The 24,683-nt window shown below is 37.6% G+C and overlaps 1 protein-coding gene across 7 annotated transcripts in view; it reads right to left on the minus strand.

The window, feature by feature from the left end:
• LOC117416971 (breast cancer anti-estrogen resistance protein 3 homolog) overlaps positions 1-24,683 on the minus strand; it is a 103,012-nt gene that overhangs the window by 1,125 nt on the left and 77,204 nt on the right. For 5 of the 7 annotated variants that reach the window (XM_059034721.1, XM_034028493.3, XM_034028491.3 and 2 more), the window contains 8 exons: positions 6,881-7,009; positions 5,336-5,769; positions 4,876-4,976; positions 3,674-4,329; positions 2,577-2,692; positions 1,744-1,915; positions 1,030-1,141; positions 343-549 (listed from right to left, as the gene is read on the minus strand). In XM_059034721.1, coding sequence (XP_058890704.1) covers positions 343-549; positions 1,030-1,141; positions 1,744-1,915; positions 2,577-2,692; positions 3,674-4,329; positions 4,876-4,976; positions 5,336-5,769; positions 6,881-7,009 — 1,927 coding nt within the window. Of the gene's footprint in view, positions 1-342; positions 550-1,029; positions 1,142-1,743; positions 1,916-2,576; positions 2,693-3,673; positions 4,330-4,875; positions 4,977-5,335; positions 5,770-6,880; positions 7,010-21,048; positions 21,391-24,683 lie in introns of those variants that run through there. The other 2 variants (XM_034028496.3, XM_034028492.3) reach the window with 2 other exon arrangements.

Consider the following 24,683-nt stretch of genomic DNA (forward strand, 5'->3'; position numbering starts at 1 on the left):
TCTGTTGGAAAATGTCAATCCGTCCTCTACTCTCAACTAGTAGGGAGTTTAGTATGTTGACTGCATGTTTAATATTCAGATTTTCTAACTTGTCTTAATAGAACACACAATTTAACCCTGGAATCCATAGTCACCCTGCTGTAGTGTAAAACAAGAAACCTTATAGATGGGATTCAGAATAGGTTTGATGTTATAGGTAAATATCTACAGTATTACTTACAACATTGTTCTGCAGTACCATTTAATAATAAAGTGTACAACAGAATAGTGTTACGGACAAACACATACTGCGGGAATCTCCTGCATTGCAGCCATCAATCAGGCCTCTGTTGGTGCACTCACCTTCTAGAACGCGTTCCGTGTTGTTCCTGTATGTATCTGCGTTTTCAGCTACAGTGCGGCCACTTTCCAAGTGGCGGAACATTATCTCACAGCCTTGGTCGCTGCTCTCCCACAGATCCATTGCTTCAAAGGTAACCGCTGGCCGCTCCATCAGGGTTAGAAGAGGCATCAAGAGGGGGACTGTTGTACTACTGAGGGGAACGTCTACTGAAATAACAACAGGAAAGAGCAGACGGTCAGCATTGTTTTTTAAATCTCATTTAAACGATTGATGTCCTGCTGCTTCTGATTTTTTTTTCTTTTCTGAAAACCTCAATTTATACCTTGTTACTACATGAATGCCCTTTGCACAACAAATATGAAGAAAAGTGCTGCCCTTTTGCTATATTCATCTGTGTTCAATTTTTTTGTGCTCCCTTATTCCTTTTGAGCATCATCAACACTTGCACTACTCATATCCACTTTTACCTGCCTACGCGACCTATGTCTTGAGTGTGTATATTTTCAACTGTGTTGGTCCAATAAAAAATGTTGTTTTTCAATATAGCCAACTTAAGTTTTCCAAAACTTAACTTAATTTTTTCTTTTGGATAGACATGACCTCAAGCATTTTGAAGGTCAATAGTTACAAATACAAGATTCTTTACCGATGAGTGCAGGAAATATTCCACCAGTGAATTTACTTACCATTTCCTTCATATAGACCTTTAAAAAATGGTTTGAGTGTTTTCTCGTAGGTTATGGCTGTCTGAGTGTACTTGCGCCGCAGGGTAGTCCACGTTTGCTCCAACCTGGTAATCTGTTAACAAGTAATTAAAAAAAATGTACTGCACTGTTACAATGTGTCTGTATAATATTTTAGAAACACATTGTCAAAGTGAACTATTAACCAGGGAAACAAATCCATAACATTATTTAAACCATTTCCAAGTAACACAGTCATGTTAAATACGACTGACAAAGTTGCCAGTCCAGTTTGTTTGCATCGCCACTATTAGTTGGAGCTGTAGGCATGCTCTTTGAAATCTGCTTGACAAATGCACATGATCTTCTGCAGCTCGAGAGACTACAGATTTCAAAAAGGATTGCTTTTTGGTGTTTTTCCTTTTTGTATTTATTTTAAACTGTTAACATTTTGTGGAAAGTTTTTTTTTCTGTTATTGCTCAAAAGTACTGTTGTGTCAAAGCTGAGGCATCCTGCTAACTGCTCAAATCAAACAACCGCACCAGCTGAGAACAGTGCACACTACCTCTGTTGGTGCTCTTTCAGTGTTAGAAGATAAACACCCTGCTATGTAATAACGTTCTTGCATATGTAAACCAGTTTTGATCTTGTACAACTACCTGGTATAAAGGAAAGTCTGAGCTAATGCTTTAACTAAGTAATTTGTATGAAGTTACCTGTGGCATGTCGAGTGCTTTCATGATAGCGGAGAAGGCATACAGATCTCCCATCGAGTCCTTCAGTTCCACCGCCACTTGAATGATCCTATTGAGTGCCATTGCTCGCTCATCTAGACTCCCAGTGCAGCCCAGAATATCCACCGCTACCCCGATTGACGTCGTGTTGTGCCTAAACCAGGAAAGAGTGGTTGCTCTGAAATGTATAGTCCCAGTAGAATGTGCTATACTTTTAACGTTGTGTGTGCACTTATTTTCTATTCTATTCAACATAAAACTACAGTGTTACTTTCTCTCTCAGTTATACCAAACAAGTACTAATTACTCTGCAATATGAATCTCTAGTAATAAATCTCCTGAACTATAAAAAAACAAATAAAAACAAATCACATTTTGCATGTATATACTTAACTGAGCTAAACAACATAAAAATGTATGTTTAACTGCAAAAATCAATCATATATATAAAAACAATCATATATATATATATAGTGGTAATATTTGAAGATGGGTAGCTAAAATCTGAAGTGGAGACAAAGCTTTTGTATCATGTAAAGTACTAGTATTCCTGAAAAAATACTGTTAACTGGATGGATTGTTGTTGTAATATGCATTATACATGCAACTGGCAACCACTTCATTAAAAATAGAAACTTTTATCCTAGTGGAATTTCATAAATAAACTGATGACAAGACCTGCAGATCCAAAGCATGTACTGTGTCGACTCAATTATTGAGTTATTAGTCAATGATTTCAAATGCAGACTTAGATTGTGTTGTCAAGTACGATTTCACGAATTCCTTCTTTCATGCAGGGGAGCTGGATTGTTTACCTTTCAATTAGGTCCTGGCGCAGCTGGTGTCCATGAGGCAATGTAATGAGTTCCAGACCCGAGTTCACTCCCATCAACCCCTTTGTTTCTTCAGAGACATTCCATATCCTAGCAACCTGATGGGTACACAAGTTCAACAAGGCTTGTAAGATTATTAATGTTAAAAGATAAAACTGCCTGTAAATTGAAAATCTCTGTTAAATGTGCTGTAGTTATATATATTTTTAGTCCAAATATGTAATTGTTTGTTTGTTGGCACAGAGCTCCTTAAAGGAAACTTTTGAGGAGACAACATGCTGTTCAGATTTTATTCTTGGCTGGTTTGCGATGAGTAAACCTTTATTAAAGCAATTTCTAAATAAACACTATATAAACCCAACTGAAAAACGTCATGACTACCCCCACCCTGTATCAAAACACTAATATCCCATTTTCCTGTGGGTGTTACACATCATGTCTTGGATTTTTCCACCAATTACTTCTGCAACCCATCGGGTCAGTTTACATGTATAAGACCTGAGACTCCAAATGATTTTCCGCAATGAAGGGCAGCTTCGGCACAGCCAGCGCAACCACAGTCTGCACCCCACCCCTGCTGGAGGCAAGCTGTCACTAATTCGGAATGGAGACGATGTCAAATATCCTTTGTGTCATTCTGAAGCATCTTGGCATGGCATTGCTTTCATTTGACACTGTTCTAATGGTAAACAGCAGTCAACCAAGGAACAAGAGAATATGGACAGCAGCTACAAGTGAAGCCTTTTACAGGGTCAGTTGCAGGCCTTCAGTATTTTAGAGCACAAAGTATGTCAGGAAAATGCAATGACCAAATAAACCGACTTTCACAACATTAGCAATGAGTTCAACATGAAAGAAGAGGTCAATATAATTCTTCATTATACATCTATTTTAACATGGACTCATTTTTAATTGCTGAAGCTGTTTTGAATTAAAAGAATAAAAAAAGTCAGTTAAATATTTTACTAAAGAATGAGACATTTTCTGACACTTTAGACTGGAATAAAATAGGTACTAAGCCCAGGGCACACTACGGGCTTTACTCACAAAACTGATTGGAGACAGAAATGTGATAATACCTGGCAGTCAGCTAAAAGGATGTGCTTGGCAATGGCCTTTAGGTCCTTGCTCACAAGAAGCTCTTTGGCTTTTTTGAGGACTACTGTTTCCAGTGGTTTGTTTTCAGAGGGAAGCAGCCGGGATTCAAAGTCATTGGGTCTAAATACGGACACGGTCTCAAAGACCGGACGGACAAACGCTGGCCCCTTCTCATCCTCTTCGTTCCTGTCTTCCACCGACTCCATGGTGGGTTGGTAAGAGTTCTGCTCCAGCACAGAAAAATTTGTTTCTGACTTCCTGTAGCAGGTCTTTATGTTCTCCTCGGTCCTCAGCCTTTCCACGTAGCTGCTCGGGGACACTCCGGTCTGGGTGAGCCTCTCCCAGTCGGCTGGGCTGCAGGGTCTCAGCTCGCAGTAGTTCACGTCAGGGCTGTATGGGGCTTTCTGGAGTCGCGGAGAATGCGGCTGGCGCAGGGACGACACTTTGCTTGGTTTGGGGGGCGGTTTAGGACACAGCTGGCTGTCTGAACCCCGTATGGCCTCCCCAGCCTGTGTTTCGAACATCACTCTCTTTGGCACAGTAGGGCTGAGGGCAGGCTCACTTCCAGTCCTAAACACAGTGGAATTTTGTTGTGGCTGCATCTCCATTGTATGTGTCTGGGGATGGGGTCTGGAGCCTGGCATTGAAGAAAAAAAGGTTATGAGTAATTGCTAAAATAGTATGATTATAAAAAACACACATTTATCTAACAAATTATCCACCATGTGCATTGATCTTGGAGCTTGTGGAACTTTATAAAGCATAATTACATTCCTCTTTCATTTCCAAATCTAACATATAGCACGCCTTTATTATAATTATTCAACTGTTTACAAGGTGTCAAGAAACACATAATTAATAACAAAGCAGACCAGATGTTAGATTCTTGAAACTTACATTTTATTTTATTGTTTTAAAACTGCATTACCTAGTCCAACTGCAACATTCAGACAGATTTTGCTCCTTAGTATATTAAACCACTGTACTGGGTTGTCACCATGTAAAGCGGAACCTGTGTGGTCTGTCTTCCTAAGTAAAATATTCATAGTTATAAAATATGTACATTGGAAATCAATTTAAAAAGGGTTATACACTGTACAGGTTTAATAGAAAAACCATAGGAATTTCAAACATTTTACAAAGTCCTCAAGATTAGAAGGAAGAACTGATTGAAAACACAAACCAATGGGGAGAAAGCTCTCAGACTGATGCGTCTTGAGTGGCCGTCTCTTCTCCTGGACGTGGTTGAGGCAGGCAGGCTGGCTGCCACTCTTGTCTTTGTTTCTGTGAGGACAAAACACAGTGAGAATGAGGACTGAGAATCAGCTGGAAGGGACACTGGACACTGAGACTGAACTTCGACGAAAAAATTGCAGTGAATGCAGAAATGCTTAGGTTCACTTAAGATACGAGTTACTTAACTTATAAGTTAGACATTTTCTGGGATGGCAGTGACCAAATAATAATTGTGTTTCTAAACTTTTCCACCAACAGAAGTGGTTTATATACGCCATTTAATTATCCAGGGACTAAAACACAGGTCTAATCCTACTGATTTTAAAATGATACATGTTCGTATAGTTTGTTTATAACGGTGACGCAATGGGATAAATGTGTATTATATATGCATGTCTTAAACCTACCTCAGGAGATTGCCTCTGTGGTCCAGAGAGTGTCCGTTGTTCATAACGTTGAGGCTCAGCCTCTTGCAGTTCTCGGGTTTCTCAACCGGCATGGAGCACTCGATCCTGATGGGCATTGTGCTGTACTTCTCCTCCAGGCACCGCAGCGGCAGGGATCTGTTGATGGGCTGGAAGATGATGGCGCCCACCAGTCCCGACACTGGCTTGCGGTTCCCTACGTAGTAACGCACAAGGGAAGGCACGCTGTCAAAGCTCTCCCTCTCGAACAGGTACTGCACCCGTGAGTAGGCCTCGTTCATGGCCATCACCTTCTTGTTGATTTTGAAATGCTGTGGGCTGTTCTTCCACTGGCACGTCAGGACGTAGTTCCCTGGGCTGGAGAGAGAATCCCGGATCAGGAAATCTCCATCCCTCTGGATCAGGCTTTCTGATACCTTGTCAGAAAAAACATCACCTAGTTAAGGGTTACACTTAAAAACAATGGTCACCAATTATGAATCTGTGTGCCATTTTTTTTTTAATATTGTTTATCAGAACTAGTAAATTAATTACAAAATAACTACAAAACATAAGTTATTCAGATGTTACTCCAAGGAAATGAATTTGCGACCATTATTTTCAAGTTTTACCAGCCTGTTAATACAAGATTATTACCTGAAATTAGAAATAAATAATACAATGTACAACTATTCTATTGTCAATTCCGTTGGCTCTTAATATCAATAAATACTGTAATAAGCTGAGGTGCTACCACTGAAGAAAGACACATATGCATATAAACTGAGGTTTTTGTGTGATCCATAAAATTATAGGTACTGTGGTTTTGGATTTCTAAATACCAGTGGTGAGAAGGTGCTTTCAAGCAGTATACACTATTGACAAAGTCTGGGATATATAACAAATTGACAAATTCAATAGATGCTTCTAAAAAGGTACCCCTTATTATTATTATTATTATTTATTTCTTAGCAGACGCCCTTATCCAGGGCGACTTACAATCGTAAGCAAATACATTTCAAGTGGATGTAATTATTTTAGTACCAGCCTTTGCCTTTCCTGACAATAATAATCAATCATGTATGCAGTGTATGCCATCAACAGTGTTGCTTATCAAGAACATGGTGGTCACCATTTGTCAACAATTAAAACGAATTAATTGAAAATTGTCAACACATTGTCAATAACTCAAATTGGCCGTATTTAAGGTCTTTAAACCACGACAAAATGGCACCATTTGTTTGAGAAAGTACAGCCAAAACAAGTAAACCACTTGAGGCACATTTTGAGTCTTTAAAATCAACCTTACGAGTGTTTCATAATAGTTTTGTAACACGTAATGTTGCAATGTGAAGTAAAGCCTTGCCAAAGGTTTTCCTTCATGTCCTATTTCCACTGTGCCATAGTGCTAGACTTATTCAAGCATAATTTCTGTAATTACACCATTTGATATTTCTCGCTTAATTTACAAACTAAATGCATTTTCAACACAACCTAATCAGTAAATGTGGACCAGGGCCCCGAAAGCAGCAGCGTGGGCGGGCGTACCTGTCTGGGGATGACTCCATGGTACCAGGCATAGCTTCGTAGCTCCTCACTGCTCAACTTCAGCTCCTCCTCCAGCTCCTTGCGTAGCCGCTCCGGAGTGCCATCCATGATGTACCTCTCCTTGGAGAACTGCACATAAGCAGGAAGAACATGCCCTTTCAGTAGCTTCACAGACATGACTGTGTGTGTGCGCGCTGAGTGACTCTGCTTTTGTCACTAACTTTCACTTTCTACCCTTCTTATTAGGTGGCTTCAGTAGCCATTCACGGCTTGCAGGTGGTGTTACATTCCACTCATCCATTTGCTCCTCTTTTTATCATCTGATTATGTTGCCCCTGCTTGACAGCATTGTGTTAATTAATGAATACAGTAGGTTGGGAAACTGCCTCTCTTCAGTATGAGCCAAGCATTTATTAGCTCACCTGTTGTGCACTCTGGATTTTAATACCTGACGGAGATACAGTAAATGAGTCGGCTTGTTTGTTAAACAGTGACTCACTGGCGTAATTGCATATACGGTAAACAGATCCTGACGTCCTGATATATGGCACCCAATTGTACCAGTACTTGCATCAGCTTGTACTTGCACTGAACTGCTCCATACCTTGCCGTATTCTACTACTGCTCCTAACTATAACCACTTCCTGTATCTTGTATTTGACTTTACTCTTATAGTTATCCGTATTCACGCTTTTTTTTGTAATTGCTCTTATTTGAAATCATTCTCATCCATTTATCATACTTACTACGTGCTCTTACTGGACTTTACTCGTATAAGCAAATATTTTTACTGTAAGTTACCTGCTCTCAGTCAAACTCACTCTTATATGTAATTATTTACTGTATTTATGTTGCACTTACCTGAATTTGATCTTATTTTCTACTGATTTTACTGTACTTTATAACTGCTCTTATCTGTAATATAATATTCTGTAATGTACTTTGTATTGTGATATTTTGTAACAATTGTAAGTCGCCCTGGATAAGGATGTCTTCTAAGAAATAAAGAATAATAATAATAATAATAATAATAATAATAATAATAATAATAATAATAATAATAATAATATTATTTCATCACTTTGCTTCTGAGATGTCATTGCTACATGCAAATGACTCATTACACTGTAGGAAGGGTTAATGGCCTTGGATAAAGGTGTCTGCCAAATAAATGAACAAAGTAAATAAATAAATAATGGTTATGACACTAATATCATATTTTAAATTAACAAATACAATGCAGTGTATTTCATTTTTCAAAAAGCTGGCGGATTGAATTACTGACACTGTTTAAATAATTAATAAAGGGCCCGAAACTATGAAAATCAAATATCCAAAAGGTCTGTAGTTTGTTATGTTAAAATCTGAAAAAGAAAAAAAAACCCTGGCATATGAATATTGTATGATTTAAATGATGGTGGTATTCAGATCCACTAGCGCTTAGATCAATTGAACTGCACTGGACATAAAATGGCATTTTGGACAATGACAGTTTTAAACAGGAAATCAGTGTCTGCAAATAGGCACATAAAAATGTATAATGATCAACTATATTACCTTGAAGCAGCCTTTACAGAAATGCTTCCTGGATAGGGAACAGCTGTGTGAGGAGCTATCACAACACACCTTTGCATTAAGCTGTGCACAATGACAAGATGCAGGATTGTCTAACTAATAGCCTTTGTGCTGCTGAATACATCAACATGACAGTTTGTCTTAGGGATGTGCCAAAACAAAACAAACAAAAAACCCCACAGATCTGACTTTAACACTACAGCAATGACACCATCCTGCCACCAGATGGCACTACGAGTTACACAGAATTCAAGGAAACCACACTGGTGGAATTTAACGGCCAGGCAGGCAGCACTGTGTTCTATGCAATAAAAGGAAACCTACTCTAAAAGAAAACTGACTAAGGGTAACAGTTGCTGTGCATTTAACATTTGAACACAAGCGGGAACTTATAACGTGAGCGGAGAGTAGCCTTATAGAGCCGTTCAGATTTTGATATTGTATGTTTTGCAAGTGGTACGCAACAGCAGCTGTTCTTTATGACGATATGATTCCTCAACCACAATACTCGCTCAATCACACCATTGTAATGTATCTTTGTACCACTGAATCACAGAGAAATTAGAAATTATGATGAGAGGTATTTGTTGTGAACTTTCAAAGTTACTGATGGAGAACCAAAGCAGCCACTCTGTGTTGATTGTAAATAAATTAGACGAGGGCGTCACATTTTCAGTGATAACTTGCATACAAAAAGAAAAGAAGAAAATGGGGTAGGGTCTCTGTTTTACAACAGCTGTTTAAGATTGCACATGGTTACTGGTACACCTTGTGGTCCCTGCTGGAAACACTGGTACTTGAGATGAAAAAGGTTGAAAACCACTGCCTTAGCTTTTATAGCAGCTTGTTCATTTTAAATTATAAAATCAGCTGTACAGTACTTATGTAAACACTACTATCCCATCAGACACATTATTCAAACTGAAGTGATGTCATGGGAGACTGAAAAGCGATTCCTGGCTAGCCCGTCATATGATGTTTCTCAACACCTTAATTGCACAAAAACAAATGGAAAATGTACAGTTCTCTTAAACCAATCAAACACTAGTCATCTATCCAAATCTCTCCAAGGTAATTAAAAAAGAGCAATAAAAAGGGTTATGTTTGCATGATATTTCAATGACCAAATTGTGATTAAAAGCATTGGTCTCCATGGAGACAAAAGTAAATATTTGTTTCCATATTTAATCCATAACTATAAAAAACACTCATTTAGTAATACTGTAAGGTTGTGTATTAATTGCTGATACACAATAATGGGTTAAAAGGGGTTTATTGAGAGCGTACACGGTATGAGGAGGTGTACACACCAAAATGGATAGTGCAGCCGTTTACTCTTAGAAATCTCACTCACATTCCTGTCTCATTCTCACTTCCTGTATCCTCTACATAAAGGTAACCCCAAAACATATACAGGAACCTTAATAGTCCAAATGCAAACATGCATTAATTGAAACCTGTAATGTAAAGGTGAAGACCCACATTTCAAACATAGTTTAACTTATATAAATTACTTATTTTATGTATAACCAATACTAAAGGCTAATTATTTGACAAACCTTTAGACTGGATGTCTTTTTCATTTTCTCTGATATTAAAGCTTCTATACTTAGCTTACAATCAATACAATTTAATTAGAAATAAAACATGAAATACCAAAGAATTTCAATGACGCAGCATACTATGAAGACTGACTAAAGAAGCTTCTAAATAAATCATTATCTGATCAATGCTCAGTGAAAACACTGTGTCAGACCATTTACAGTTAGTGCAGTGCCACCCTTGAAACCTACTGAACTGTTTGTTGTGTAGGAGTGATTGTTACTTTAAGTAGTTTAGTGGTGGTTTGAAATTTGACTGATAAATTGAGCACTTAGGGAAAGCAGACGTGTCAGACAGAGGGATTAGTGAGGTGCTGATGCTCGGATCAAGATTGTTTAAAAACACTGACAGAGCCGCTGGGAAAGATGAGTTCACAGCTGCTGGATGCATGTGACAGTCAGAAGGTGATACAGATGTCATTGTCATCATCACTGAATACACTTCCCGGTTTGAACCTGATTGAGCATGAAAGAGTACGTCAAACACAGAGGCCCATTAGTATTCAATTAATGGAGTTTAAAAGTATTCATTGATGCTTTTATACCTTAAAGGAAAAGTTGGACTACAAATATTAAAACACTGGCAATTTGTTGCAATATACATATAAATCTTGCAATATACATATAAATCGGTATATCAAACCTATAATATTCATGTGTTTATAAGCCGTACTTCATACAGTATTTCTATCAATAAACCATGATAAACACAGTTATGTAATATTTCACATTTCCTGCATGTCAGTTGTTTAAATAAAGTTGGGATACAATTAAAATCACACATTTACAGATTGAAACTCCAGGATCACTAGGATGGAAAGAAGACTCTTGTTGCATAGCCGTTTGATCCATTCCTGGTTTAAGTTTAACAGGGCTCACCTGAGTTTGCTACCTATACACTGCGGCTAATCAAACTTGTATTAGAATCTGGCATGGGTGAAACTGCTATAGTCTTTTTTCCAACCCTGGATTATCAGTCTTGGTTTGAGTGCATTTTAGTGGGGTCCAAAAAAGTCAAACGACATTGCAAATCTGTGCAGTTTTACAGAGCAACACCTACTGCACAGGTAATAGATAAATAGAGAAGACTGTTTTGGGGATAACACTGGTATGTTATTTAAAAGTAGTTCACTGTAAACGTGTTGTTTCACAGCCAAGGCCAAGAATCACTATGCTACAAACCCTCTTATGCAGAGCTGATCAACCAGCAACTCTAGAGACATGCAGCTCATTGAGCTCCACAAAAGAGTTTTAGTTTGAAAAGACTGCAGCATCTGTAGTCCTGGGTACTGCAGAAGCAAGTACAGTCAAAATTCAGCATACTGATGTTGTGTATTTTAAACGACAGGTTTTAAGTTGATGAAAACTACTGCAGATATGTGAAGTTGCTACATTTTAGTCAGCTTTTAGTAAACTCAACTTTTTTCCATTAGTGATATGTACTGATCGGTAAGGCTCTTTGAGCCAAAAAGGATGCATAGCTTTGCTCTGGTGGATTCAATTCTCTCCAGTCTAGCCAGTGCTCCCATACTCCGGCACAGTGAATATACAGGTCTAATGAAAACATGTGATATGCTCATAACAATATGAACACAAGAAGATTTATTAGAGAATTATAATAGTGGCTAGACATCTGCCAGACTGGGTGTTTGTCACAGCCTTCATTAAAATAATGACAGAACATTGTTCAATTTTATTATTAAAATAAGCAGGCTGGGTGTGTCATACTTGGCAAGTGTGAAGACATGTTTTTAGGAATGAGACCCAATGTAAAGAAACCAATTAGCCAATATTCTCTCTGCATGCTCAGTTGTAAACTATTTATATGCTACTTTTTATGTGTTTAACCCCAGGCATATTTATTACAGCACTCTCACTAACAGAACCCTGCACTGTGCTAGCATTAAAACTATCTCTGGATAGTGATAACTTACTATAAGTTAATACATGACTCTGTAGTCATTATCTGCTCAGTTATGAACTGGAATTAATTTATAACCACTGTTAATTTGAGTTCCAAGATTTTTAAGCTCTGTTAGCTTACAAAATATTTACTGTATGAAATTATTATTTACTCATAGTTTTTATGCCAGAACTGAGTAACATTTACAGCAGTTTTTTTTATTCACCAGGATTTTTATTTTTAATGTGTAAACAGTTGCAGTTCTAATTCTCAACACGGCTGAGTGCAGTAGAACTTTCCACTGAAAAATAGTAATAATAATACCGCACTTGTTTTCAAGGACACTACCACTGCCTACAGTCATACAGAATCAGTACCAGCGTTATATATTTACAAATACATTGCCTTCCATGGTTTAATTGAAACATTGTCTAATTTGAAGTATTACAGCAAGACTCAAAAAAAGTATTTTGTTACCCAGAAGAATTTGGAATACTTTGACTAGTGTTGGATTGGATGCATTTAAGTGCTAGGCTGTTTATTCATCACGAATCAAGGCTGAGTCCTCACATGAATAATAAGCTCCTCTAGCCGGCACGGCTCCACTGTGGTGTTTTGATTAGGCCTGTAAATGAAACGCTAACGACTCAGTTTTCTATCAGGCTGGATACCAACATCTTACACCTATTTGCACATTAGAATTAGATCATAGTCCTGGGAGCCACCTTTACTATAACCCACTTGTAATTGGCTTACATTGTACTTGCTTCAACCAGGCAAATATTGCAGCTTAAAAACATATTGCATGAGGAAGTCAAGGCAGTTAAGAAATGTATCACTTGCTTGGGTCTCTAAAGTTGGAAACGTATAGCAACATTTGTTAATAGTGTTGGCATTCGTAGAAGCAGCAATGATATTTTCCAGACAAAATAATGTAATTTATAGCAATTGGCATGCTCTGATTGTATTATTCATTACTTTAAACAGGTCAAATAGCAATGCATTCTGGCAATTTTTATGGGAAAACATACATGTGCTAAAAACAGTTGTTCACAAATTCTATCAGAGGCCCTTCTCTCATATCGAGTAGACAATGAGAGAGGGGGTGTGGGGGTCAATCACAAAAACACAAACCAACAACAGCCACAGATTTCCAGACATGTTGTCATTGCTAGTTTAATCCACAGTTCAGACAATGAGACTCCTAATACAAAGGAACTGTTAATGACTGGTTTGTGATTTAAGAAGGGAAAATGATTAAATGCTTAGTACAAAAAAACCATGTGTTTTTACAAGATCCAAAGGACCTGTGTGCACCCACACCCAGATCTTACGGGATTAGTTAATGCAAAAAAACTACTTTTACACAGTTTATTAACTTTTTTCTCTGATGGAACTACAGTATTTATTTAGCAGTGTAATATGGCAGAATTAAGCTGAATTTTTATGTCCCTGGTCTATCATTATCAAACATCTCAAAAATTACCAGCCTCCCTAATGCACGACTATATCTGTCTGATGTCCTGCCCTATCAGTCTCATCTCTCAAGACTTCCTGGCACATGGGGTCATTTACTGAGCGTGTCCACTTGTGCTGGGTCTCGCCCTTCCTGTTGATAAGTAAACTGAGACCCCTGTTCAGCTCCCCATCTCCTCATGCAATACCCTGGAGGAGCAGTTTATTGACTCTCCTTCTATGATTACACAGTATCCACTACTGCCCCTTCTTGCTGTGCCATGTAATTTGCCACATTACATTCTACGAACACAGAGGAGAAGCTACTGAGGGGTTTGTATTAAGTAACAGGTAATTTCATATCATGTTGAAAGCATCATGGTAAAATATGCAGATACAATAAACAATATTGAATTAAAAACTACTACACACATTTTTAACAAAGGCAATACAAGTTTAAAACAATGTATTCAAAACCACAGGCCAGGCTACAATTGAAAAACAGAACTGGCAGAAGGCACAGGTGTGGTTGTCCATCAAATCAACAGTACGAAGGTCACTCTTGAAATCAGGACTTAAAGGATGCGTTGCAGTAAGAATACCTCTGTTAAGAAAGGAGAACAAGACTAAAAAGGCTAAAATATGCACAAGAACACAGAAATTGGACTATGGAACAATGGTCAAAGGTGCTTTGGACTGTTGATGGATGGACAACGACACCTGTGCCTCCTGCCAGTTCTGTTGTCAATTTAACGCTTGTCTTCTTTCTATTCCATAAGGATATTATCTTCAAGTATTGCTCATCCTTGTTAGACAGCTTTTTGGGTCTTCCAGTCCTGTGTTTGTCAATTACAGATGATGTTTCTCTGTACTTGTTGATTATGCTTCAGATACCACACCTTGAAAATCGAGTGATGCAAGCTATTTCACTCAATGTTTTTCCTTCCTTATGTAAGTCAAGGTTGTTATAATAGTAGAAAACACTAGTGAAGGCTTAGAGTAAATTGTTGATGCTCATAATGCATCAGAATAGAAAAATGCAACATGTCTAAGACTTTTGCACAGCAGTGTATGTATGTGTATGTGTATATATATATATATATATATATATATATATATATATATATATATATATATATATATATATATATATATAAAGGAAATAAACAAATCAACTTTACTGAAAAACAAATCTATTTTGAATCAAAACTTGTTTTACTAAATTATTGCAAATCAATCCATTTGGAGTTTAAAATGAAATACTCAAAACGAATGCATTACAAATATAAATTCCCATTTGGTGTGGGTGAAGGAGAACAAGATTGATGTCTTTGGTAAACAATCAAGGCAACAGATGTCTAATATCAGCATGTGCGCTACCAACAGGTAACCTGCAAAACGAATATTGTGTGTTCTTCCCTGTGGGTTTCATACCCGTACAAACCATTCACAGTGTAGAGTCTGCACACATGCAGCTACAGGATATACTGTAACTTGGTACAGTACAGTAGTCTGGACTTCTCTACTGCCCATATCCACTCTTTCAAGTCCTTTCGTTCATGTTGCTCCCTTTAATGCAAAAGCCATCCAGGGGTTCTTCTAGTATTTCAAAGATTACTAGGAAGCATGTTTAAAAGATTAAGGCTCGTTCCTGCGGTACTGTCTTCCTGAAGTGCTGGATTGTCTAAGGACAGGACCCCCTGTGTCTTCTGGTTTTCATTCCAACTGAGCTCTTAATTACTTAACTGAGCCCGTAATTGAACTAATAATTTACTTAAATTAGAATTTTTTACTTTTCAGTTCTTAAAACAGTTGAAGATTTCAAGTTAGCTGTAACATTTTAAATTTACATCTTTTTCGGAGCTGAGAACAATTAAAAAAAGGTCTAATTAAGCAAATGATTAGTTCTAAACGTACTGAAGCACACTGAAGTCCACCACCTTCATATTAAGACACAGGCCTTGCCAGGGTTTTGAAGTCGTAAGAAAAGCATGAACAGGGGCTCCTGAATGGTGCATTCCGGGCTTGCCTGTAAGCTGCCCGAGAGCTGCGTTGTCCTTTGACGCTGTAGCTCTTGGGTGGCTGCATGGTGAGTCCGCAGTGTGAAAAAAAAGCGGTCAGCTGACGGCACACGCTTCAGAGGACAGCATGCGTTCGTCTTCGCCCTCCCGAGTCAGCGCAGGGTTGGTAGCGGTGAGCTGAGCCTAAAAAATTATTGGCAACTCCAAATTGGGAGAAAATAATAAAAAATAATTGGCAACGACTAAATTAAAAAAAAGAAAAAGAAAAGAAAAGCGTGAACATCTTGAAAGATCATAGGAAAACCCAAAGGGTGGCTCCTGGAAAGAAACCACTGTATAAAAACATGTTGGACAGCTTAAACCCAGGAAACCTTGGAATGGGACTCCAGAGGAAGGGAATGGGGGAAGGGTGACAGGCATTGATTTACGAGTGGTTTTAGTTGTTTATTTCTCGTTCATGACCCCTGTTAACAAGAGGACTGTTAAACTGAACCTGGAACTGCTTGCTAACTCACTTCCGACTGTCGTGACCCGGTGCTTTTTTCAATAAAGGGGTTAAAGACTGGAGGAAGCTTGGTATGCTTTATATTTTTAGCTTCAAGTTCATTCAGAACATTGATCCCTTTTTAGAAATTGGACACAACACAGAGGGGAATTAGAAGGTGGAACATGTTTAACTTAAAGTAACATTTTAAATTAGTTTAAAGTATATTTTCCACAGTAAAGGTAATTAATAACTGAAAATCAGATTTGCCATGCATAAAGCCCAGTATATTTAAGCACTGATGCAGCACAGTATCCAGAAGAGTTTAACATCATTGACATGGTGCATCAGTCAAAAAGTCCCTTTTATTTTTCGCCTGCATAAGGAAAGTGAAAATCAAAGAATGGGAACCCTTTTAAACTGCTGCACCACGACACTGCATATGAACTTGCATTATTGATCTGTCATTAATAAGATGAAAAGTTAAAAAAATAATTTGGCATTGAACAATAATTATTATGCTGGTCTGGACTGGACTGAGCATCCTTTGCCATTGTTCAACTCACTGTCAGTTTTAGCAGGATAGCACAGCAAGTACTAACTGAAAAGGAACTTTCTGTCCAGCAAAGAAAGCAGTAGGCGCAGGCTAACAGCTGTTCTTTAGGGTTGTTCCCCTAGTGACTTTAAAAGGATTGAATAGTTCAACAACATAATGAGAAGAGTAGCTGTAAAAAAAAAAGTATTTTAAAACTACACTTTCAAGGCCGTATTTATTTACAGGTATTTGTTTTTCAGGTTGGTACTCAGTAAACGTATTTGTTTGGTGTGTAGTACAAGGCATTTTTATGAGGTATTATCCAGGTGTAAAGCCAACCAGCTGACTGAATAGCTGTTACTTCTAAAAAGGGAAGTGGAATTTTATTCAAATAATGAGCATATGGTAAATCTTTTAATTAGGAATCACGTCAGGCCAGGTCAAGTGGGGAGGGCACCAGTAAATCTCAGTATTGCGTATGTAAGCAATGAAAACTGGGAGTTTAATATTGGCAACAGCAGCAGGAGAGGCTATTATAGTAGTTTTGTAATCGAATAAGCCTGTACAACTCTTTTAGAACTCTAGGAGTGGCTCTATATACTGCATGAAAGAACCCGCTATGTCCTACTGTAATATATGCAGTCTAAAATTAAAAAGGCACCGTATTGGATGTCAGAGTCATTATTAAAAAGGAAATGAGTGCTTCGGGGGCCCCTTATATAGCTAGATTTTGAATTTCTGGAACTAGTCTTTAACTTATTTGTATTTATTTTTAAATGAACCCCCTGACTCAGGCCGAACACAGTCTATACTGTTCCGCATCCGTAAGGCCACCTGGCGCTGCCAAATGGAAAGTTTCCATGGCAACTCTAGTTATTTAAAGTATTATAAAAAAAATTTAAAAAATCATGCCAAACCCTGTCCAGGGTCTCAAACTCAAGCAGCCCCTGCAGACCAAAATACCAGACATGAAGAAAAACAAACTCCAGGCTATTTTGGGCCTAAACCTTCCATAAATACACAAAGATTTGAATCTGATGGACAACGTCAGCAAGTTCTCATGAGCATGCCTCCAGAACTAAGACCTCCAAGAGGCATAACAGCGAACAACACATCCAATTGATGGCATTAACCGTTAGCTGCCGAGGCACGGCCAGCCCTGATTTAAGTCATCGTTCTTTTCTAATATAAATCACTGTTGTGTTTATACACACTTCCCATACTCACTGAAGTATGATTTATGAAACACAAAACCTAATATACTTTGAGTCCACTACTATTGATAATACCGGATGTACCTGCTCACTTTAAAATACTGGCTTTGTGCCTGTCAGCATATTCTCTGCATTGGTATATGTGCTAATACATTAACACTTACACAGCACCATTACATATTTGAGAGAGAGAGAGGGAGACACACACACACAGAGTTGTAGTCAAAAGTTTACATACCCCAACTGAAATTTATTATTTCTAGAAATTTCTCAAACAAATTATAGGAAAAATCTTTTGTAGAAAGAATTTTTTTTGCAAAACTCCAAAAATGCTAATTCAAAAATATTCATACCCTGACAAGGAAAGTGGAATTAATATCTAGTTGAGGCACCTTTAGCAATAATAACCTCTTTTAAACGATTAGGATATTTTTCAATGAGCTTTTGGCATGATTCTTTAGTGATTTTTGACCATTCTTCAACGCAAAATTGTTCCAATTCATTGTGGACTGAAGTAGATTTTGATGTGTGCTTTGGATTGTTGTCGTGCTGTCCAGTTCCGCTTCAGACCAAGTTTTGTAGCGGAGGGTTTCAGATGATTGGCCAATATCTTTTGGTTTGCTATGGAATCCATTTTACCATGTACTGGAACTACATTTCCTGTGCCATTGGAGGAAAAACAGTCCCATAGAAGGATATTACCCTAAATACTTGACAGTAGGTATGATGTTCTTTTCTTTGTACGCTTCACCAGACTTTCTCCAAACGTAACGACTATCAGCGTGACCAAATAGCTCAATTTTTGTTTCGTCACTCCACAAAACCTTTGACCAGAACTCATATCCATCATTCAAATGACGTTTTGCAAACTTTAAACGATTGTCCTTGTGACATTGTACTAAGTGACTTTTCCTCTGCCTGTGATCATTAAGACCTTCACCATGCAATACTCGACCTATGGTTGAAATGGAAAACCCAGTCCCACTTGCAGCCAACTCTTTTTGAATATCTTAGGCAGTCAATATCAGATTGTTATTACACTTCCTCACAATTCTTCTATCTGTTCTTGGTGACAGAACCTTCTTTCTTCCAGACAGAGGGAGCATTGTGACAGTAACACAAGTCTTGTACTTCTTGATAATAGAAACAATAGTTGAAATTGGGATACTCAGATGCTTGATAATCTTCTTGTATCCTTCTCCAGCTTTATGACTTTTTCCCATATTGACTTATTGGTAATGACAGCAATCATCCTATGCCTAACCCTTTTATACTCTCTACAAATGTTCACCTACAATCCAGCATTTTCTAGACTTTTCTAGAATTAGGTTCTGCATTATCATATTGTAATTTCAAACACCTTGTAAACAATACTTAGGGCCCTGCGTTTTACGCGACCTGCTTTCTTAGGCTGCACTTCATTCCTCCCACCGCAAGGTGGTCACGCGTTGATTAGGCAGCAGTAGTAGCTACAGACATTTATTTAGTCATGCATCCCTTTATTACTAATATGTCTCATTCAATATTACTTCTTAGAATGTGTAAATAAATAATTGAAATTTTTCAATTTACTAGTAGGAACACATCATTTGTCAAAAAAATATTTTTTAAAAAGCACTGATTCCCCGAACAATTTATATAAAATTCAGAAATTATAACATCAATGCTGTAACATATATATATATATATATTACAAATAATAATAATAATAATAATGCGAGGTTGTTCGCAAGCAGCACATTAAGTGTCACTTACAGTTTCATGAAAGAAAATGTCCCATGCATTAAATGTTGCTATTAAACTTAAGCATCGTCAGTTGGTTAACCCTGCCTTCTTTCATAGATTGACATTGTTCTGTAAAAACTTGGTCATAAGAAGAATGACTTCTTTCAGCATCTACAGCATTGGAAACAACTGATAAATATATTTTAGTCTTTCGGCTTTCGTCTTTAGTCTTTCCAGATCCAAACTACACGCTTGTTTTGGGTCGAATATCCTTACCGCTATCAGAAAGTTATGAGCTGGTTGAAAAAAACGTGGTTTCTGTCTGCCTTTAGTTTTCTGTGTTTTTCTGATGATAAATGTCGGTCTATTGTTGACTTTCGAGTGTGGTCCAAAGATAAATTGCAAGTTGTGCAAAATAAATTATACCCATCGGTGTACAGAACACCAGGTGGATATTGTTGCGTGCGTTCACTCAATGAAATGCTTTTTGATTGCAATGTCTTTGACTCCATGTTTAGATCTCTCGATTTTTCTTTTAACGCATCAATTTATTCAATTACCATTTATACTCATCATAACTAGCTTTTATTTTTCTAATTATTCAAAGCATAATGTGTTGATTTCTTAATTGTGAATTCAATTACTATAACTGGAGTGGCTGCAGGGACATCTAGGGGATAGCAGTTGAATTACAATTGAAAAAAAACAGGTTGCGTAAAACGCAAGACCCTAAAAATACTATCATAGCATCAAAGGTTATGAATACTTTAGAATTAGCATTTTTGGAGTTTTGCAAAAAAAAAATCTGAAAATTCTGAAATAAATCTATTTCTTGTAATCAATAAAATAGGGAGTGTTCAGTTTATCGATTACTTCTCTTCTTTAAGTATTTGTAGTGATTGATGAGCATCTTGTTGGATATGTGTGTGGGTAACACTAGGGACACTTTTTAGTGTCCCTGCTAGTTTGCATTGAATACAAAATGCATTGAAGTCAATGAAGTGTCTCCCTAAGGTTGATATATCTAGCCATTCTGTCAAACTATACATACTAATTTGACCAAATTCCTAAAAGTTGTAGTCAGTGCACAAAAAGTATACATTTGAATTAAATGCAGCCTATAGATTTCATAGGCTACTGTTTTTCTCCAACATAGGAGTACCACAGTTACACACTATGGGAAAGATTCTCCAAAACCTTTCCCTACAAACTATTATTTAGTACATTTCTTTACACCAATTAGCAGTTACAGTATTTATGCTTACAAGACTTTAATTAAATGTCTAAATTGTTTATATTAACAACATCCTTCATCTGTAATCTGTGGTTGACCCGGAGAAACCATGGCTTTTAAAAAAAAGTATTGCAAGACATTTCAACAGATAATGTGTCAGCAACAGCTGGATGTGAAAACAATAATAATAATAATAATAATAATAATAATAATAATAATAATAATAATAATAATGTGATATTAAGCACACATTTTACTACAGAACATTTAAAAAGACCTCCTGTACTCTCGACCCAAAACAGACGGGTCATATTTCAGTTTCCACTGTAGTAAGATCTTTTCTTGCTTAACAGAGTGCTAGACTCCTTTGGGGATGCTGATGTGCATCTTCACTAACAGAGCCAGGAAGTCCCTCACTCACCTTGACCCCAATAACAGAGCTCCTCTGATAGAAGCAGCAGAGTGCTGCGGTGATGGTCCTCAGCACGTTACACCTCTCAGACATGATTGTGCCCATTGAAGAAATTCCAAGTGAGAGGAGAGAGACCCTGGATTGACCCACTGAGTCACAATCACAACAACATCTGCCAAGCCCACACTGGCTGGGTCAGTGTGTGCATGGTGGGTATCCTCAGACCGCCTTGCCTGAGAGCGCGTCTGTCTTTGATTGTGCTTCTTGGATGAAGCCTGTACTGTGAGTGTGAGTGTGTGCGTGGGTGTGTGTGTTACAGCATGCTGGCATGCTGACCCACAGCTGTCCATGTACGGAGTGCCGGAATTCTCATGTGATCCAGCTCTCCTGCTAATGAAATTCTAACCATCTGGGAGGGCTTCACACACACACACAGACACACACACAGACATGCTCTGTACATTTACATGCGGCAATTCTAAAAAGCACAGTATTTACAATACTGGTCAGAATTTTGTCATTATTTAGCATTTACTTTATAATGTTTGTTTTCAAACTGGATTCAAATTGAATTCCAACTGAAATGCCAACCAGAAGCTAAACCATCAGTTATAATTTCTGAGATAAGACCATCAGAAAAGTCATGAGAACAAATCTTCTGGGATAATACCTTTGCCAGTGAATTCAGTCTAGAAATGACTGTCAAGTCTGCAAAAAGAATGCTGTACGAACATAAAAAAAACAGTATTTAGACAGTTCATCATTATTATTATTACTATTACTATTTGTTTTAATTATTGAGAAATCTATTCAGCTTGCAAGTAAACTGCTGTTCAGTTGCAGGCATTAAAATGGTAAGGATTTACTTCCTGTAACACCAATATTTTCCAGAAAATTACTCAGAGAAACAGAGTTTTAAATCAAGAGTACCCTAGCCTGCCAAATAACCAAAACTAAAAGCAGCTAAATGAAAACGCATTGCCATGGGTGGCTTCCTAAATCCTGGAGAGATGGATGGGGATGGCGTCGTCCCCAACACAAACACTGGTGATTCAGGTTTCAAGATTAAGGGAGGGCTGCTTAAGCCCAAATCTATGTACTTTCAATCAAGACAGCACCCGTCTACAAGTCACGAGCAAACAAGAGCTGCAGGGCCACCCGCTTCACAGATGACGAAGGCACATGCGGTGGCCTGCTGTTGTTATTTGAGTATTCAAATTCAGAAAGAGGTGTCTAAAGGATGAAGCACACTTGAACATCCTATGTCATTTCCAACATGTTGACGTAAGTGACGGACAATGTAACTGAGCCCTATAATACAGCTTCCTATAAAATACCATAACTCTTTTCATTATTGGGGTGCACATATTCCTTATGAAGCAGTGTTATACAATGTTTAAGACTATTTTATTGTATTTATTTATTTATTTTACTGGACCATTTCATGGGATTTAACAAAAGTTCAATTCAGTTTTACAGTTTGGACCACTCAAACATATCTATTTTACCAATTCAGGACGAACCCCTGCAACACAGAATTTGTAATACATGTTATTTATTTGATGATTATGGTGGAAACATTTGGCTTCAAAACTACTTGGTTTGAGGGACCATCGCCTGGCTCTTTGGACAAGACAATAGACCCTGCTTGGTTGACCATGGGGTAATTGAAAAAGGGTGGCGATTGGGGAAGGTGGAGGGATGGGAATTGATTAAACGAACAAAGCAGTATGTGACAGGTAAATGTTATATTTGGCACAGCCTTTGTTCTCGAAATGAAAACACAGATAAATATATGAAAAACAAAAATAAAGAGCCTTAAAATAATTTCCTGAGCCTTTCATTGAAGTTCATTGGACCTATGCCACACAATAAAATGTACTGCATTTTTAGCGTTGACAGACATTCGATTCTGTGTGGTATTTACTGGGTATCACCACTAAAACTAGTCTGTTTCACTCAGCAGATTGGAAAGACATGTGTTAGCAACGAATGGAAACATTTCATTACAGTGCAGCCCCTCTCAGCAAGATTTGTCAGAGCTCTGTCAGCTAGCCTGTTCATTCTAAATACACTGTACTTTACTTCAACTCGTTAAACCTGTCAGCTACTGTGTTATTCATTGTTTTTAATTAAATGGATACTTTATATCATCTCCATGTTCCTAATAGTTCAGTTCTTACATGTTTAATATCCTGTTGCATGTGTTCTGCATGACTGAATTGCTTGTATGCTTAGATCATTATTTACAATGCAAACAACTGAGGCTGCTTCTCAATAAAGACTCCTCAAAGAGAGATCAATATTTGCCTTGCTCACTGTTGTGTCCGTGCCTTGAAATAACCAACCATACACAGTTCTTTTCAACTGAGAATCTTCTGTTTATTTGACTTTTATACACGTACTTCCAGTCTCTCCCCGACTCTCTGTTCACATCGTTTCTTTCCACTTCTTCATTTTATTATTATTATTATTATTATTTATTTCTTAGCTGACGCCCTTATCCAGGGCGACTTACAATTGTTACAAGATATCACATTATTTTTACATACAATTACCCATTTATACAGTTGGGTTTTTTTTTTTTTTTTTTTTTTACTGGAGCAATCTAGGTAAAGTACCTTGCTCAAGGGTACAGCAGCAGTGTCCCCACCGGGATTTGAACCCACGACCCTCCGGTCAAGAGTCCAGAGCCCTAACCACATAACTGTAACCAATACCTTTCTTACACAGCACAAGTATTTCCCGCCAGACTTACTATCTTAATATTAATGTCATTAATATTAATATTTGCTTCAATATACAACACTTTCTAACTATTCCAACAAAAACTGCTTCTGAAAAGACTTCTTAGAGGACCTCAGAGGCAGTCAGTTGCAATGCGCAGGGGAGCATAGCGTTTTTGGAACTGTTTATTATTTATCCATTTAGTTCCAGCTCATTAACCTCAGGCTGGTAATAAAATGTAAATAGTGACATTAAAACATACTGGCACACCCTCATCAAACCAAAAGAATGCACTCCCGGATCGCTGGGAAGTCTCAAAACTCAAACTAATTAAAGAGCCGGCTTCCTGGTGCATACAAGTTCCCCAGTGAAGAATGCCGAGAAGTTCTACGATATGTTTTTGAATCTGTAGCCAATGCATGCTACAAGTAAAGATTCTCTGAAAGGGGAAAAGTAATAATTTCTCCAGTTTAAACAAAGTGAAATCAATTTTGTGGTTTGGAAAATGTTTGTCATGTACACGTACTTCGCAAAATATTTGATTTCACATTCATTATGTCTAAAACCAATAGCAATACTAACGTATGTATGTATAGCAATACTAACGTAACAATGTTCTGTATTTGCATTTATTCATTTTTATATTTCCTGTAGCAAAGCTTTCAATATAATTGGAAACAGACTACATTGGATATATATTTGATCTCTGTGTGGATCGGCACAATTACTGTGGAGATTTACACCTTGATACTCTCACACAGACAGACGGTGCATCAGAATCTCAGAGCTGAAAAATTATAGGCTGCATAAAGCAGAGAAACAATTGGATTTGACAGTTTTTTCTCAGGCATGTCCTACTTCAGAAGTGATTGAGCACTAATTTAACCCGCTGAAGCAGACACAACATTTGTGATTAA

This window comes from Acipenser ruthenus, chromosome 12 (assembly GCF_902713425.1).
Source record: "Acipenser ruthenus chromosome 12, fAciRut3.2 maternal haplotype, whole genome shotgun sequence".
Lineage (NCBI taxonomy): Eukaryota > Metazoa > Chordata > Actinopteri > Acipenseriformes > Acipenseridae > Acipenser > Acipenser ruthenus.